The 17,603-nt window shown below is 43.2% G+C and overlaps 2 protein-coding genes across 2 annotated transcripts in view; one reads left to right on the top strand and one right to left on the bottom strand.

The window, feature by feature from the left end:
* The window catches only part of IFT81 (intraflagellar transport 81), a 36,877-nt gene extending 35,281 nt beyond the window's left edge, over positions 1–1,596 (bottom strand). Inside the window, exons 1-2 of the mRNA XM_072350913.1 lie at positions 1,110–1,596; positions 176–279 (exon numbers count right to left, since the gene is read on the bottom strand). Of these exons, the coding sequence (XP_072207014.1) occupies positions 176–279; positions 1,110–1,253 (248 nt within the window). The 5' untranslated portion in view covers positions 1,254–1,596. The remainder of the gene's footprint in view (positions 1–175; positions 280–1,109) is intronic.
* A 4,748-nt stretch (positions 1,597–6,344) lies between these two features.
* On the top strand, positions 6,345–17,581 carry P2RX7 (purinergic receptor P2X 7). The gene is made up of 13 exons (XM_072351130.1): positions 6,345–6,595; positions 8,012–8,141; positions 8,458–8,529; positions 9,226–9,298; positions 10,323–10,419; positions 11,835–11,915; positions 12,481–12,610; positions 13,334–13,464; positions 14,121–14,214; positions 14,652–14,717; positions 14,808–14,924; positions 15,337–15,432; positions 15,898–17,581. The coding sequence occupies exons 1-13, from the start codon at positions 6,471–6,473 to the stop codon at positions 16,366–16,368; spliced, it is 1,683 nt and encodes a 560-aa protein (XP_072207231.1). The 5' UTR covers positions 6,345–6,470; the 3' UTR covers positions 16,369–17,581.
* Positions 17,582–17,603: the final 22 nt, after the last annotated feature.

Below are 17,603 nucleotides of genomic sequence, written 5' to 3'. Positions count from 1 at the left end.
GCTGCCATCCCAGCACAGCACAGCATGCCAGGCCAAAACAGCAGCTCTCTTTAACCTGTTACGCATGTCTGCTTGGATGGTCAAGGTCAAAAATACAAAAACACTGAACTAAAGGCTGTTACATAGAAACCGTAACACACATTTTACCATGATTTGTGGATCAGAAGATACTTACAGGTCTGTTACGCTTCCTGGAGGCTTGTATTTAAGGATACCAAGGAGAGTCAACATTCTTTTAGCTGTATTCTCTGGCAGCTCCTCTCTAATGTCAACAGCATGCTACATAGTTTGAAACATACAAATAAATATCCAATATTTGTTCAAGTCATTTTAATTAACTAGTGACACTAACAGAATTGATTTTATTCACTTATCACATGCCAGTGAAGCAGGTTCCACGCAGAACATTCTTTTTATCGTCAAGTTTTGATTATCTTGAAAGTATTTTCCTCCTACGTGTGCAGTCAGTTAACTTTATTCCAGGCTTAAGTTCTCCCTGCTCATAGGACCTCATCTATTCAGAGGAACAAATTACTTCCAAGTTCCGAAATCCTACCACAGCAGCCCATGTACCTCTGCACCACAGGTTCACGATTGATCATGGAATCATTCTATGACTCTGTGATTGATCCCTTCTGATTTCACACCTTTAGTAGCATCAGTGTAAGGGGAGTCAGTAACTCAGATACCAATTGCAAATAAGAAACCCTTCTTGATCAGCTCCTGCACCGCATATGTGAGCAAGACATAGCCTGACTTTTGACTCAGGAATAGAATCATCGTTAGTCTGAACCAATTTAAGATCTCTACCTTGATTCCCAAATTAAAATATAAAGTTATCACTCTCTGGTGGATGAGGATCCAGTATCCCCGGCCCAATAAACATTTGCTTGTTCACCAACAACTTGTAGATATACAGACATGAAGGATTCTCGTCAGGCACGTTTATTTCCAGGAAGACTCATTCAAGCTATTTTGGTAAACCAAACATGCCACAAAGATACACAGCGCCAGACCTAAAGAAAAGCATTCCGTGCAATTTTTGTGACAGGCCCACTTAAGATGCTGGCGGTTACCCAGCTCTGAGCACCTCTGATTGCCCTCCTTACCTTCGGGTCAATCTCCCCCAGCACATCACTGAGCAGCTGCAACAGCTGCACCGACTCTAAAGAGTCAAACGTGATTAAATTGTAGTTCTTCCTGAACGGCTCCTGATTGAGCTTCTCAACAATGAACTGGATTTGGTCACTCATGGTCGCGTCCTGGAAAAACCTCTGCAGAAGAGCCGGACGAGACGCCACGAGGCCTCAGCGGGGCCAGGGAGCAGAGGGCTGCCGGGATGGAGGCTGAACTGGAGGCTCAGCGAGGCCCACAGAGGCCTTCAGCCAGCACCGGGCTCGGCCCAGCCAGCCCTCACCCCCGAGAGGGCTATGAAAACCCTCAAGAGAGTGCGGGCGGAGGCGAACAAACCCCCACCGCCAGCCAGGCCCGCTCGGGGCCACCCCCGTGCCGTGAAGTAACGGAGCCGCCCCGGCCTTCACCACGAGCTCGCGCCTCCAGGTTACCCTGGTAACGGTTGCCAAGCCCTGTGATTACGTCACTTCCGGGCGGGCCACGTGGACTTCAGCTGGAGGAGCGTGCGCATGCGTGGAGCGGTGTAGCTCTGACCTCCGCAGACGGGCTGGAGGAGGAGGAGGGGGCTGCTCGGTTGGTGGGCAGCGGGTCTCCGCCTCCTTCCCACGTCGTGTTGCATTGGGCCCTACAGGCATCGCAGCCTGTCCTGGGCTCTCCCATCCCAGCCCAATGCAGTGTGAGCCTGGGGGAGGTCGTTGTGCCCCCTGCAGTGTGCACGCAATGTTGTGTGCGGTGTATTCACAGCATGACACATGGCAGCAATAGGGTCCCTATATAGGTGTTGGGTTTGGGAGCCTCTGCTGTACAGTTAGCTTCATAGATTGTCTTAGAAAGCCACGTGAGATCACAGATGATGGAGTAAAATATGCAGTGAGTCATTACATTGGTGCCAGTTGAAGTGCATGGGTTGTTTGTTCGGTGAGCAGCAGTCATAAAATGCAGGACTTGGCAATAATAAACTGTGTGTCTATCTTAGATTAGCTCCCCTCTTTTTCTAACAGGGAATAGGAAATACCTCATCAAGCACCGATTTACCCGTCTCTTCTAAAAGCCTGAGAAGTGACGCCACGTTTCTGCCCTCGCTTTTCACTGGCTAAACTAAGACACGAAGGGGATGGATGAGTTGCTCTTGATTGTGCACGAAAGCTGCGATAGAGCCAGGAACATAATCCAAGTCTCCTGACTCCTGGATTTGAACTTTAAAAACCAGATCATGTTTCCTTTGTGCTTTCTGCCTGTATGCTGACCTTTAGGAATCGTACTACCTACAAGTTCCCAGAAGAGATCTGCTTTCCCTTGGCATGCTTTCCTGGTATCAATTACACTTTTCTTCTGATTAGTATTTTTAACATATAGAACGCACAGAGGGAGCAAATGAAAATGGTATTTTCTGTGGAGGCGCTGGGAATCAGTTCTGCTCCCTGTAGGCGACTCTGGTGGGTAGTAGGAAGTGGTGGGTGTTATCGATCCTGGGCACTACTTCCTTAATTCTGGAGAAACAGGGTGTTTCTGCAGATATGGATACACATCCTTACCTCCCAGTACAGGGAGAGAACAGACTGTGCTCACAACACTGAGGATGGAGAGGGTCTGGCTCTGGGCTGGATATGGCCTGGGGGTGCTGTTCTGACCTTCTCCTTGCAGCAGGATGTTTCACTCCTCACACCTGAGAAGCAAAGGACTGTCCCCTGCTTTTCATGTCTCCTTAATGTTGTAGAGATGACAAAGAAGAGAAAGGGTGCTTGAAAATTAGAAAACACCAAGATCAGACAAGAAAAGATGCCAAGATTATATCACTCTGTCATGGTGAAAACCCATGAACTCGGATCATTCTGAGTCTGAGAGGGGAATGAGACCTTCTGATGTGAAGTCATTAGGGCGAGCTCCAGGATGCTGGCCTGTTTGAATATACTTAAGATTCAGTACCAGAGTAAAATCATATATTAGAGTTCCTTGGGACTCCCCAGGTCAGGGAAAGCATGGGGGATATTATGGTATCTTTTCTTGATCCCATCTTCCAGTGCTTTTTTGCTATTTATCCAAGCAGCCCAAAGTAGCCAGAATGCTACCCAGGGTGCCTACACACTGCTTGATGTTTGCCCTCAGCAATAGTGCCTGGATTCTCAAACTTGTTAAACCACCTAGAACAGTAGAATAGCTTATTCTATAGTGTCTTGACTTCCGTATGGCAACCAAATCTTCACAGACATAAAAGATATCATAGCTTTTTAGTGCAGCCTTGGGTAAATGCTAGAGGAGGCAGTAGAGATTTTTGATGTGATGTCTGAATCAAGTCTTACTGAATTGAAGGCCACTGTTTATATATATCTGTTGTATAATTCCATGGGCATTTTCCAAATTACCGAGTTATTTTGCATGAAGAGTCATACAGAGTTTCTAGCAAAGTTTCCTAATGACTAGAGAGTTGCTAGAACAGTGCATCCCTATCGTCCTATCCAATTCCCTGGATAGGGCTTATGCTTTATACTGCTTGGGAAAAGCTTGTAGAAATTGCTTATTGAAAAGGTGTCATGCAGAGGCAATGAGCAGGAGAAAAACAATGGAGAAAAAAAGCTGTCCAGGCACATCTTCATTACTCTCTCCTGTCTTTCTCCTCCCTTTATAGCTACTGCTGTGTGGATGACTGCCTTGTAAAACTGTGAGAAGAGCTCGAGCATAGAGGCCAGCAAATCAGAGTGGAACGAAACCTGAGCAAATCGAAGTCGTGCTCCACAGGCAAAGAGAGATCACCTTATATGGGAACATCCATGGACAAGAAGATGAATGCATCTGCCCTTGCTGCTGAGGTCAGATCCCAAACAGATAGAAGATGTTAATGTGAAAATGAGAGTGTTTAGGAAGCAAAGACAACACTTACTTCAGCTCTTCAGCTTATTTTATGCGATCCAGATCCTCTTTTTTCTTCTTCTTTTTTTTTCTTTCTTCTTTTTTTTTTTTTTTTAAATTTCTTATTCTATAATAAATATTGTGATATTTGTATGTAAATTTAAGTTTGACTGGGATATATTAAAAATCAATGTATTTATGGTTGTTCTAACACTTAAAGGTTTGTTTCTGGTTCTTAGCAATTGCATCTTTTTCAGCTGTTATTACATTGCAGGATTTTGCTTGCTGAAGTCTCATATCAGCTATAGCAGTATGGGTTGTGGTCAGCAAAGGCATAAGGAATGATTGCTGGTGCATCAAAAAATTAAGCCTCTTAGAATGTGACCTATTTCTGTGTGCTAAAAAGGCTGTCTGATTCTGCATGTTTTGTCACAGCTACAGCAACAGGTAGCGTTCTAGGTGATGTAAAACAGTAAAGGAATAAACACATTATCTCTTTGTTGCAGGCATTGTACATTTAGTCCCTCTGTGCAGGTCTTCTGTTACAAGTGAGAGCATCCTAGTCCTTTAAAGATAAGTGTGATAGATGGTGATCCAAGCCTTCTCCGTGCCCCTCTCAGCACTGTGACTTTGTTACCCCGATGAACTGCCTCTTAATCCCATGACCTGGCACCAAACCATCCTGAGACCAAATAGAACAGTGTCCTGTGTAACTCGAGGTAAAAAGCTAAAGATCTTTGCAGCTTGCTTTACCCAAAAGCTTGCTTTACCATTGCATGGCCATTGCCACCCCTGCAGTATGAATCTGGAAGTGCATGGCACCTTCTCTGCACTAATGCAAATTGTTGGGTGGTGGGGAGTCAGGCTCAGAGGGAGGCCGACATCATGCTGGTTTCAGTCCTTTTAGACTGATCTCTGCAGTTGCCCCAGCTTCAGGCAAAGCATCTGCTTCCAGGTCATTCACTGTGTAGCACTGAGAGCAAGGGCAGCTGGTTGCAAACAGGTTGACATGCAAACCTCAAGGGGAGTCCAGTGAGTACTGGCCCACGTGTTGATGTAGCAGTGCCCTCTCCTGGAAAGTCAAGCAGCAGAATTTGCAGTGAAGTTCTCAACTTTTGGTGGGAGCAGAACAGCTGGAAGGTTATTTTTGCAAATGTACAATGACTCTGTTGTTGAGAAGAGCTGTACTGGAGCCTGGAAAAACATGGACAGGAGCCTCCTGGCCTTCATGTACTGCTGCTCTCCCAGTGCAGTAGTGCTGCTCTGAGCTGCTTTCACCATCTGAGCAGCTTCTTCTGCACTGATGTTCCTGTAGCAATCAGTTTACCCCTTGCAAATGTAGACAAGGAAACCATCAAGATTCTTCTGTGGTGGCTGAGGCTACCCAGCACGTTATGGCTAACCATGCTACCATGGCTAGTGATGTACCCAAAGCCAGCTAGAGAAGTGGTTGTAAATGACCAGCTCATTTTAGAGATACCAAGTAAGATGCATTGGGAAAGGATGTGATATGAGTAAGGCTGCACAATAACTCCAAGGCAGAAACTGCTGAGCTTCTTTCTTTGTCTCTTTTCCTTCGTCTTAAGACCTTTGGTGTGAAAATAATGGGCCTCAGCTAATGGTCCTGTGGTCTGACCCACAGTAGGTGTTCCAGTGTTTATGCGATCCCTAATCCTGTTTCTACTGAAGTGTTTTGGAAAAAATGTGTCGAATTCACTCTGCAGAGTCAAGTCTTTTAAGCAACAGAAAAGCATTCCATCCTCCTTCAAGTCAGGGCAGCACCTTCAAAGTGTTTACTACTTCACAAAGTTTTCTCAGTCTGGTTTGAGGTCTGGATGGATTCAGTGAAAGGAAATACTTCTCCAGACACTGCATAAGTAGGACTTGGGAACTTAGAAGGAAATTCTCTTCTTTGTGTGTGTGTGTGTGTGTGTGTTTTTCCAACCTTCAACTTTTTATCTTTACAAAAGCTGGGCTAGCTGAGGGCTATCATTGATGTATCTGACATTTCAACTTTTCTCTTTAGGAAAAAGGAAAAAAAGGCCAAATTCAGAAATTTAAAGTACACTACTGATACTCAGTGGAAGGGAATTCAAAAAATCTTCCCTCTCTGAAAACTCCCTTTGTTGCACACAGATGTGGGTGGCTGTGAAGAGCTTGTATTTCTGTCAACAGACTGAGCCAGGCTACTTCTCTTTTAGCTCCCTAAAATAAGGTGGATTCCACAAAGAAGTTAGTTTGTCTTTTTCCTTCTCTGGACATATAAATAAAGCATTTCATATCCCGTCTCCCACTCCCTTATATTCTTTATTTTTGATTAATATCAGGCTTTGATCCACCAGCTGCCTTTCTTTTGAAGGCCTGTGGTACCATTCTACTCGCATGGATTTCTGACTGTGCCTTTAAGTGGTGTGGCCTCAGGAGGATGCAAGAGTGAAAGAAGACATCAGCCTCTTGCAGTTTCTATAAGCTCACAGGAAACATTCACAATGGTTTCATGTGGCTGGACAAAGGATCTGTTTAATTACGACTCACCAAAACTGATCCGTTTTCCAAGTGTTGGATGCGTATGCGTGAAGTGGTTCATTTATGTAGTTATTGCCCTGTATATTTGGTAAGTGCTGGGAGGTGGGAAATGGCACTGAACACTAGCAAGTGTTTGTTGTGTTGGGGGTTGTCTGGGTTACAATGTGGCTTTCAGAGCTTTTGGTTTTGTGGCAGCAATTCGAGATCAGTGATTTAGTGTTAGATCACTCTTGGAAGATGGATGTGGCGGTGGGAGCTTTGTGGTGGGATTCTGGCACGGGAGGTTATCTCACAGGGTGGGGTTGTTGGAGTTTAACTGAGTTTTCACTAACAAATGCTTGTGGTTTCGTTTCCTGCTATGCTGTTTCTGTTTCTTGTCTATAAGCCCAGACTCACCCCATTGAATAATCTGACATTTACATCAGTTCTTCTGAGATTAGAGTGTGTTCCACAGAGTCTCCTATCAGGACTAGATCTACCTAACAGATGAAATAGCCAATCAAGCTCTTGAAGCAGATTTCAAGAACAATAAGGTGTTTAGGGGTAAACAATAATAGATTGCCTCTAAAGGGCAAATTTTCCTCCATGCTGCCAAAGTAGGTCTGTTTTCAGTGATAAGTTTTAGCTGAACAAAGTCTGCAAGTCCAAAAAGTGATTTATTTCCTATGTAAAGGCAACAAGCCAGGACATGGAGCACACTGATCCCAATCTTGCTAAGAATCAAGTCTGCAGGAAATGCAAGCACCTACTGCTGCTCTGAGGCGGGTTCCTACTGCCAGTTTCCAAAAGCATGATTATCCCAAAGTACTGATCTCCAGAAAGAAAAGGCTGAAATGCTGTTATAACAGACAATATAAATGAAGGAGCATTGATCGAGTGCTTTCTATGTCTGTTCTTCAGCAACTTTTATCCCTTCCAGAAGAGTCTGCTGTTAAACTGAAATGATGCTGAAGCACTCCTGTGGCTATGTGGCAAGACTGTTTTCAAAGCAAACCTTTTATATGACTTTTATTTAATATGGAAACTACCTCCTGGAATTACAGTAGTTTTTCAAAGATGTCATTTCCTGCATGAATTGAATGAGCTAAAAACTTCCTGTCAACATGAAAACAGAGATGACCTTCTACTATTAACACACTCAGTTCATGAGAAAATGAAACTATTAGATCGAGTTTTTGAAGCAATCGGCATGAGTCATAACACTGGAAAATTAAAGACTAAATATACTTACCAGGATGTGACCTGAAGTTGTCCACAGCATTTAGGGTGGGAAAAACAGAAATTCTCCTTGTGTGTATTTCAACTCATTCCTGACAAAGTGAACACTGCAAAATAGAATTCAAGGAAGCCTTGGGCCCAAGCAATACATCTGTCTCACACCAAAAGGGTTGAAAACGCCTGTCTGACTTCACGTTGCAGTTTATTTTGTCCAAGAACGATACAAAAAGAGCTGTTTCATTTTATTTTTATGAGTTTCCTCATCCTCTCTGTTTAATTTTTGCAGTTACACGCTCATTGTTCACAAGCGTTATCAAGAGAAAGAAGAACTCACCAGCTCAGTTCGCATTAACCTGAAAGGAGTGGCTCATGCAGACAGGATCTGGGATGCAGCAGAATACACCATACCAACGCAGGCAAGTCTTAATTTAATGTCAGCACAATATTCAACTTCTATCGATACACCTGGTTTCTTTCCTGGTACGTCTGCTGGGATGAGAAGTAATATTAAAGGAGACTTAACATTTGAGACAGAGATGTTTTAAGCCAAACCTACAGGGGAGAAAAGGAAAAAGATTATTCTTTTCAATGAGATTTCTGTGGTCTGCGTCAGCTGGGGAGAGGTAGAGCAGCAACAGCCTTGTTGTCCTACAAGGTAATGTCCTGAAGAGGCTGAGGTCTGGGCCAAAGGTGTGAAATTTCAGTCATATTCATTTTCTTTTCCCCATGTAGACAAGAGACTCTTTTTTTGTGATGACCAACGTCATTCAGACGGACAATCAGATTCAACAGACTTGCCCCGAGGTAAACACTTCTTGCAATTTATACTTAGGATGATGGTATTGAATACAAATATGCAGTAGTTAACAGGAAACATTAATGTTAGTGGAAAAGAGCAGACTGTAGGACAGTCCTGTACAAGCAAACACAGCTGCTCCTCATGCTTATATCTCAGTAGATAACATGCAAACTAACCTAATAGCTCATTTTCTTCCCTTCACCCTGCTATTTCTTGGGAAATCAGTTTGTTGGCTGAGATTTTCCCTTGCATCAATGAACTTGCCAACCCTACCTGCATTGCTTTTAGGGAGTAGTGACATTCACGCCAGTGCAGCTTCTCTGTCTGTGCTGCTGCCCTTTTGAGAACAACCTGAAGGGATGTTGGAGCTATGGAAATGCTCTCACTGTTGCTCATTCCCACATCTTCCCATTCCTCCATTCTGTAGCTCAAACCTGGCAGTCAGCTTCAGCTCTCCTTCTCATTCATCCAGCTGGCCTAGAAGTGGGTCTTAGCAGAGCAGTTCCCAAACATAAGTTGACTTTCACTGCCAAAAGTTTTTGGGGCTGTTTATAAACAAAAGAGCAAATAGTCCAGTATTAGGTTTATTGTACTCAGTAGTATAGAAAACAGGAAATGACATAAATAGTAAAAGAAAATGTTATTGTAAGGAGAGACATTGTATGGAGATGTGTATTGCTCTTTCATGTCTTTTTTTTCAGTATCCCATCGCCAAAGCTATCTGCTCTTCAGATAAGTCCTGTGAAAAAGGAATTGCAGATGTCCACAGTAATGGTATGTAAATGGTATTTTCAGACTGAAATATTGTTTGTGGGTACTATCTTCTATTGTTTAATTGACCAGTGCAGAATGTGCAAGTTCCAGATTGGAGAAGAATTGCAGCAGAACAGTATATAATCCGAAGAGATAGATGAGAAGTTCAAAACCACAAAACAGAGTTTTTACCAGCTAGTGCATGACCTTACTAAAAGGAGAAACTGTGGAAGGAAGCAGAGAAAGGAGAAATGTAAAGAGTACAGACTGTGGTATAAAGGAGGAATCTCATAGTCACTCCTGTTGATGGCTGCTCAGCAAAGGGAGTGACTGCAGGATCTATCTGAAGTGTCTGAAACATCTGATAGGTAGTTCTCAGAATGTGACAAATGACTTTGTATCTTTCCTTGGGGACTGGTTGTCCAGAAGACATCATACAGTTTTCATCAGCTATGTGAGTTCTCTGTACTGCTGAGATTCCCCACATTCAGGCCGCTGGCTGAATTATATCTTTCCCTAGTAAAGTCTGGGTGTTCACAAAAAATTCTGACTCTCCAGAATGCAGAAAGAATCAAGGTTTTCTACATGCCTTTAGAGAAACACAGAATCATAAAATGGCTTGGGTTGGAAGGGATCTTAAAGATTGCCTAGTCCCAACCCCAGTGCTGTGGGCAGAGATACCACCCAATATATCCTTGTTTAATTTGGTCACGTTGAATTAAACTTTTAGCCAAAGCAGTTTCTCAATTTATATCAAGACTCAGATATGTCAGGACACGTCAAACTGAAGGAAATTACTTCACCCTTGATCCAAAGAATAGCAAGTTCTGTTAACCTGAGCAAGTGGCTAAATAAGGGCTGTCGAGGGTATGGCAGGACCATAATTTGGGTAATTCTTCTTCAAGTTTCCTGCATAGAAAGCTACGATAATCTGAAATGTAAGAATCTCCCCATGACATTTGAGGATGAATCCACTGATGTGCTGAAACAGCCTGGATGGTACAAAGTGCTTGTTTTTGCTGAGCAAGAGCTTATTCTTCTACAGGAGTTCAAACAGGAAGATGTGTGCGTTACAATGCAACTCATAAAACATGTGAGATCAAGGCATGGTGCCCTGTTCAAAGGGAAGAAAGCCCCCCCGTGTAAGTAACAAAATTACTTCATTTTTTTTGTCAAAAGGAGTTTGCTTTGACAGTCCTATAACTTTAGGATAATCACTTTGCCTACGTGCAGGTGGACCTCAGGTTTGTAAACCAGCTGCTTATCACAGCCATACTGTTCACACTATATCTAAATAAATTACTGTTAAATTACAATTGTCCTGCTCTGTGATTCTGCAGTGAAGCCATAGCCTCCAGTCTTAGCATCACACAGCTGCCACAGAAACAATTTGAGATGTCACAGGCTCATCTTGAATTCGCTCGAGGCATTTGGATAATGAATTCAAATGTCAAGGAAAATGCATCAACGTAAGACAGGTTTCCTAACTTGAGGTTCTCAGTTCTCTGTGGTGTAGAAGCTCTGTGTGGGTTCATTTAACACAGTGAGGCTTCTTCCACCACTCAGACCAGTAGTGCTAGATTAGTTGTCTGTGCTGCAGAGTAGCTTTTAGGGGTCCTCTCTAGACTGAAGAACATCTCTTCTTCCTTCCTAGTCAGGTGATGAAAACTTCAGTTCTGGCTGTATGTAATAGAAAACTGAAGAAAACTGTAGGAAAAAAGCTCCAGGAAACAAAGCTGCTGTGACTCAGAGAGTGGAATGGAAGGGCCCTGCAGGCATCTTTTTCTGTAACAACATGACTGCGTAGTACTCTAGGATGAAAATGTTCAATTTCCTTTCTGAGTCAGCCAAAGCATGAAGAAATTCTAGAAAAGGTGGAAATTGCACTCTAAGAAAGCAAATGACTGATCAATTTTAGCTTCTCTGAACCAGCTTTTGAAATATATGTGTAAGAAACCAGGTAAATAACCACTTTAAGTAGCGATACAAGCATGATTCTGTGCCTGTATCCCATCTCTTCCCTAAGTCAGAGTTTTCTGCAGACACTGAACAATTTCTCTCCTGCCACGTCCCATTCAGATCTCACAGTGCCTCCTGCAGTAACTTCTGCTGAGTTCTTTTCACCTCTTTAAAGGAACAAACATTCCCTGTTTGTCCAGCAACAGAAAGGATACAACTGTTCATACGGCATCCTGCCTGTGAGGATAGCAGTGAAACTATCTGTTCACTGCGCAGAAATTCTCAGCTGCCAAATGTTATAAATTCTCACTACTATTATTCTGTAGCAAGATTTATAGGAGAAGTCTCATGAGCTCATATTTCATCTGCATGCAGGAGCTCAGTTTAGGCTCAGCCCACATAAGAAAGTGCAAAAGGGAAAGAACTGTTTATACCTCAGCCTAAGAGAATGACCTTTATCTTTCTTGATCCTCTCAGCCATTTCTCTCCCTGCTTCTCAGTCTCGGGAAAATATTCCTCCCACTGACAGTCTTCCAGGTAATAAATAAGCATAAGATTAATTGATGTATTTAAAAGTTAATTGATGTTTCTCTTCTAGGCCAGCTGTTCTGAGGAGTTCTGAAGACTTCACAGTGCTTATAAAGAACAACATTCACTTCCCCACATTTAATTACACGGTGTAAGTGCCAGCAGTCCTCCATGCTTTCTGCAGAGTGAGTGGTTGTGCTCGGAAGAAAAGGTTGTATAAATTGGCACCTTCTTTATTCAGAAAGGCTACATCTTCAGGGCTTTGTCTGCATGAGCAACAAATCACAAGCCTTTAGAAGATCAGTTCTTCAGAAACAAGAGAAATAAGAAGACCTTGGGAACACATTCTCCCAATATAGCTCTATTTCTCTTCAGGCAAAGGACAGCAGAATTGTTCATTCAGATATTCCACTCACATTAGGGTGAAATCATTAAACTATAGCATAACCAATGTGAGACTCAGAGCTTAATGTCAAAATGTTTGGTTTGCACAGGTAAACTGTTGCTTGTAGTACATCCAAAGAGCAAAGAATTCGTCTTGATTTGCAAATCTCATAGGAACATACAGATCTGGTAGCTCTGAAAACAAAAGCTCATACAAGTAAAATCCGAGCACATTTAACACAGCTTCCAACCAGAGTGAAATCCCTTAGCTGTATCTATAGCTGTTCTAGCTTTTGCTCTTAGACTTTAACACCTCTCTGTGTTCTTCATAGACAAAATATTTCACCCAAATTGAATACTTCCTGCAAATTCAACAAGGAAACTGCCCCACTCTGTCCAATATTCCGCCTGGGAGATATCCTTCAGGAAGCAAAAGAGAACTTTTCTGAGGTGGCAGTCAAGGTCTGTGACATTACTTTTTTATACTCACTGTTACAACATTTTCTAGTCTTTTTTCCTCCATGTTTTTCTGTCTGCTATGATGTTCTAGATTTAGAGACATTGTTTTAGAAGCCACGTAACCCCAAGTTGAAAGGATAAAACATGTTTAACATTTCACAGCACGGGACTCACACTGACAGAGTGGATAGAATATGGTTGGTATGGCTTGCATATGTAGAGGCCCTTCAGCAAACCAGTATGCACTTAGGTCTTACAGAAAGCTGTCCTTCATGGTCACCTTTTGATTCTACTGAAGTACATTCTATGTCATGTTGTTTGGGGAGAGATTCATCCAAAAGTGTCCCAATAAGAGTCATCATTTAAGCCAGATTTATTGAATCTTAGCACGGCACAAGGGTACCCAAGATGAAAAATTTGGACTGGGTATCTAGAATCTGCACTTTGGCTTTTAATTGCCATCAAAGTGTTTTAGCTACATGCACACTTGTGCTACTGAAATGAAGAAAGACAGGCAGAAAATAGGAAGAGCCAGAATGAATAGTTGCTTATAGATCACGCAATTAAGACACTTCCATGAAAGACTGTTTGATGAGCAAGAGTTGTTTCTGAGTTAGTGTGCATAAGGAGATGCATCCCAACCAATGGCATCCCTCAAATCTCTGCTGTCTTTAACAAATATCCAGCAATGGCAGCGATCAGAATAATGCCTGTGCTTGTTTCCAGGGAGGAATCATTGCCATTGAGATTAAATGGGACTGTAATTTAGACAGCTGGTTTTACTATTGCAGTCCAGAGTACAGTTTCCGCCGCCTGGATGACAAAACAAGAACCCTATACCCTGGATTCAGCTTCAGGTAATAAAAAGGTTTTATTTCTGTGTTGAAAGGCCTAGAAATTTCCTACAAGTGTTTGGGGAGCTAACACAGAAAATACTTTGGGCAGATTCTACCATATGGCAATTGAGGCTTGAAACTGCCTAAATTTATGAGTTTCCCAAAGAGATTAAATAAAACAAGGAAGTATTTTTCTTCCATCTGGGTAACTCCACAGTTCACTGAAGCAAAATTTACTCAAAAGCAAATGAAAGCTTTGGGTTCTTTGTACATACAGCAGATTGATGTCATGAAAATTCTTGATTCTGAGTAGTTACACAATTTGCCAAATGCTTATCAGCTGCTGCATCAAATGCTTATGGAGCTGCGCAAACAAGGAACAAATAGGTGTCAGCTCTGAACTGACAACCACAGACAAAAGATGGGGAGAACACAAGAAAAAATGGAGGTGGTACTGTGAGGCAAGGCCAGCAGCCTTCCTGATGGCTAGAAGTTTGTGGGACAGTCAGGTCAGACCCTGGGCCCCCTTGTTCACCCAGCTGGCTTCAGCCCCTTGATTTTGGAAGGCTAGAAAGGTAGGAAAAAGAAGACAGAGGAAACTGTATTCCCTTTTGTGTTTTCTAGCTTTGTATCATTACATTCATCAGCTGCACAGATCTTCACTTGTTTTCTTGCAGGTTTGCAAGGCACTATAAGCTACCAGATGGGACAGAGCGGAGAACCCTTTTCAAAGCCTATGGAATACGGTTTGATGTCCTTGTGTTTGGCATGGTAAATGCGACTGTTGTTCCTTCTGAAGGGAAGAGAGAAGGAAATGTGCTATTTCTTTAGTCCCACTTCTGTCATTTATCCCTTTCTTCTCTTCTGTCTGTTGCTCTGGGATGGAAGTCATGCCATGAGTTGATCTAAACTCAGCTGGGCAGCGTAATGAGCAGAGTTTAGGAGGAAACAGCAGAGTTAAGAGAGAAGCAGGACTGTTGTTGAGACTGAAAGCATAACAAGGTTTCTTGCCCTGACACGAACCCTGCATGTCACCACCGTTTCCTTCTCAAATTATTTATTTTTCCCTGCAAAGTGTCTGTGATGGTCTGTGAAATCTTGAGATTGAATGGATGAATCACTGCAAAGGGGCAAAACCAGAAATGCCATTACTCTGAGTGAATGGTCAAACATCTTCCTTCCCAATTATTATTTTCTGCTTCCATTAGGGTGGAAAATTTAAACTCATCGAACTCTTTACATTCATTGGATCCACGATCACCTATTTTGGTTTGGTGAGAGATTTATTTTTTCATGTACCTTGAACTCGTTCTGGAGTCTCATTAAGGAAGTGGAATCAGGGCTTGCTTTTCTTTCATGTGCAGGCTGTGACCGCTATAGAAATGTGTTTTCATTTCTACAATTGCTCCAGCTGCTGCAAAATACCCTTCTGTGAAAATGTAATCAGGAAGAAGTATGAGACTGTGCTGACGCCAGAACAGGTAAGGAATGCAAATGGTTCATTCCTGCTTCACTGCTGGGCTTTGTTCTCCTGCAGCCTGCAGCTGTGGCTTGAGGAGATCAGGGAGTTTTGTGAGAGGGACTGCAGGATCCAGCGCAATAAGGAACAGGCAAAGAGAACTGCCTCCTCCTTTTCATGCCAGAGGAAACTTCCCCAGAGCTGAGCGCTGCAGGGTGCTTACACACAGAGCCTGGGCATGGCAGAGCCCCACCAGGAAATTGTGACCCTTAGCAGAATGGTGCTGTGAAAAGGCTGTCCATGCAGAGGGCATGCAATTGCAGTTGCTGGAGTACAGACTGCAGCAAGCAGATCCCATGGTGACATCTCTGTTCTGTCTCCGGTTCTCTAAGTAACCACTTGAGCTGACAGTGCTGATTTCTTCTGCTTCGCAGGTGGTGTTTGTGTCCTATGTCGATAAGCCACACATTACTTTGATAAAGATGCCTCTGGAAACAAGCTTGCAGGATGCTGAGGACAGCATTTTTGAGGTAGATGCAGACACTTAATGTTTGAGATTCCCTCCTCGAAGGAGGAAGCTGAGGAATGTCGTCTCAAACTGATTTGGATTTTCCCCTCCCCATATTTCAAGATTAAACCCCGAGGAACTGAAAATAGATTCATATTCCCCCTTCAAGTTAGTAAGTCCTGTGACCAGAGGATGCGTTTTTGGAGTCAGCTAAAAGCTGCTGTTTTCCTGTGGTGGGCATGTGCTAGTGGGAGTGTGTTGGTGTTGAAACATCTTCTAAGGTTCGATTTGATTTTGCTGTGGTGGGTGTTGGCAACACAGAAAGACAATCCTCCTCCAGACCTGCTGATCTATCGTCATTGTGCCTATTGTGCAGTGTCAAATGAAACACCACATGTTGAGGATCGCTGCTGTAAATTCTCTCTGCAGGTGGTGTGAAGCGGCAGCAAATGTTCTATTCTCATTTATTTGGGGAATTGTTTTCCAGAACCGCCCTGTGAAATTCAATGATCCTTGCACCTGCTGCACCCATGAGTCCAACATGAACCACAGAACTGGACAGTCCGAGCTCAGGCTGCTCACACAAAGCATCTCTTCCATTGACTGCCCCCAGTGGTGCTGCTGTGGCCGATGCCAGGTGATGCCAAAGTACCACGAGCAGCTCTGCTGCCGAAAAAAAGAGGGGCAGTGTATCACAACCACCTATTGGTTTACACAGCTGGTGCTGTCCAGAGACACTCTGAAGAAAGCCCTTCTCTATGAAGATCCCTTTCTGGACCTGACAGGTCACAATTCCAACAGCCAGCTGCGTCGTATTGCCTACAAGCAGTACATTCACTGGCGCTTTGGCTCTTTTGAGATGGAAGACAGAGCCATCATCCCGAGCTGCTGCAGGAGGCTGATTAGAAACACTTATCCCAAAGCTAATGGCAACTATAGTGGTTTTGATTTGGAATGAGGATGCAGCTTACCTTGGCTCATACTATGGATTTTTAACCTATTTCTTTTATGTACCTGTAGAAGAAGAAAAAGCGTATAGAATTGTAGAATCATAGAATTGACGTTATAGATTATTACTTTCCAAGATCTGTTATGCAGCTGAATTCTTGTGTGCTGTCATCGGAGAGGGACTATTATTGCCTACTGCTTGGCTTAGAGAGCTAAAGTGCTTTCTTCTGCCTTTGGTTTGGAATTGCAGCCTCTGGGGTTAATTCTTAGTGCTATATTTTAGTGAGAAGTTCCAGCCCTTTGCCGTTGCTTTGGCGTGTATCAAAGTTCCAGATAAATCAGGAGATGATCAGCACCCTAAAGATAAGGTAGAGTTAAGGATCTTCTCAAGGCATCATCCCTGAAAGAAGCCCAAGAGATACCACTTGAAAATGTCATCATTACATCATCATCTATCCCCTCGCCTCACCACCATGGATCAGAGTTAATAGAAACCACTCTGCTTGTATATTTGTAACCCACTGTTAAAGGCCTCACGGTCCATCCAGATTAAACAGGCTTACTTTAGATTTCAGTGACACAAAGCATTTTCTGCAAAGCCCAGCTGTTCTTCTCCTTTAAATCGGGAATTACAACGTTAAGTACATACATCATCTTTGTGTAACATTTTCAGGCATTTCATTCACATTCATTGAATTTTAACGCTAAGCCTTTGGCCTCCTGTTTGCTCTTAGCTTCAAGCAGGCCTGCCCTGCTACACCTCCTCCTACAGAACCCAGCACAGCATAGGTTGCTTTTTGCTTTGATGCATAAGGCCACAGCGCAGCCCAGGAGCATCACATTCAGGGTGGTTTCATTGATGTTCCAACATCCTCCCAGTTCTTTCTGCTGCCTTTGGACATGTTGTTTTTGTAGTAACGGGGTGATGTGGATTGCCATGTCTATATTCCACACCCCTCTCAACTGAGCTTCCTTCTTTCTGAGCTACACCAGCGGTTTGCCATTTCAATTTCCCACGTGTGTTTGAAAATGGATTGCCTGTAGATGATGCAAGCCACAGCTGTGTCGTCAGTTGTAACATACATTCATTGCGCCCGTGTTCACATTGCATCATTTCTTATATCTCGAGTGGAAACAGATTGCAGTTGGTGCTACCACAGCCCTGTTCTGACACACGCGCTGCCTTTTTCCTTTTGGAAGAATTAAAGACTCATAAAAGTTGGAAAAGACAACAAAGAACACACA

This window comes from Excalfactoria chinensis, chromosome 16 (genome assembly GCF_039878825.1).
Source record: "Excalfactoria chinensis isolate bCotChi1 chromosome 16, bCotChi1.hap2, whole genome shotgun sequence".
Taxonomy (NCBI): domain Eukaryota; kingdom Metazoa; phylum Chordata; class Aves; order Galliformes; family Phasianidae; genus Excalfactoria; species Excalfactoria chinensis.
The sequence above is the reverse complement of the archived record's forward strand: the minus strand, read 5'-3'. Positions and strand labels throughout refer to the sequence as shown.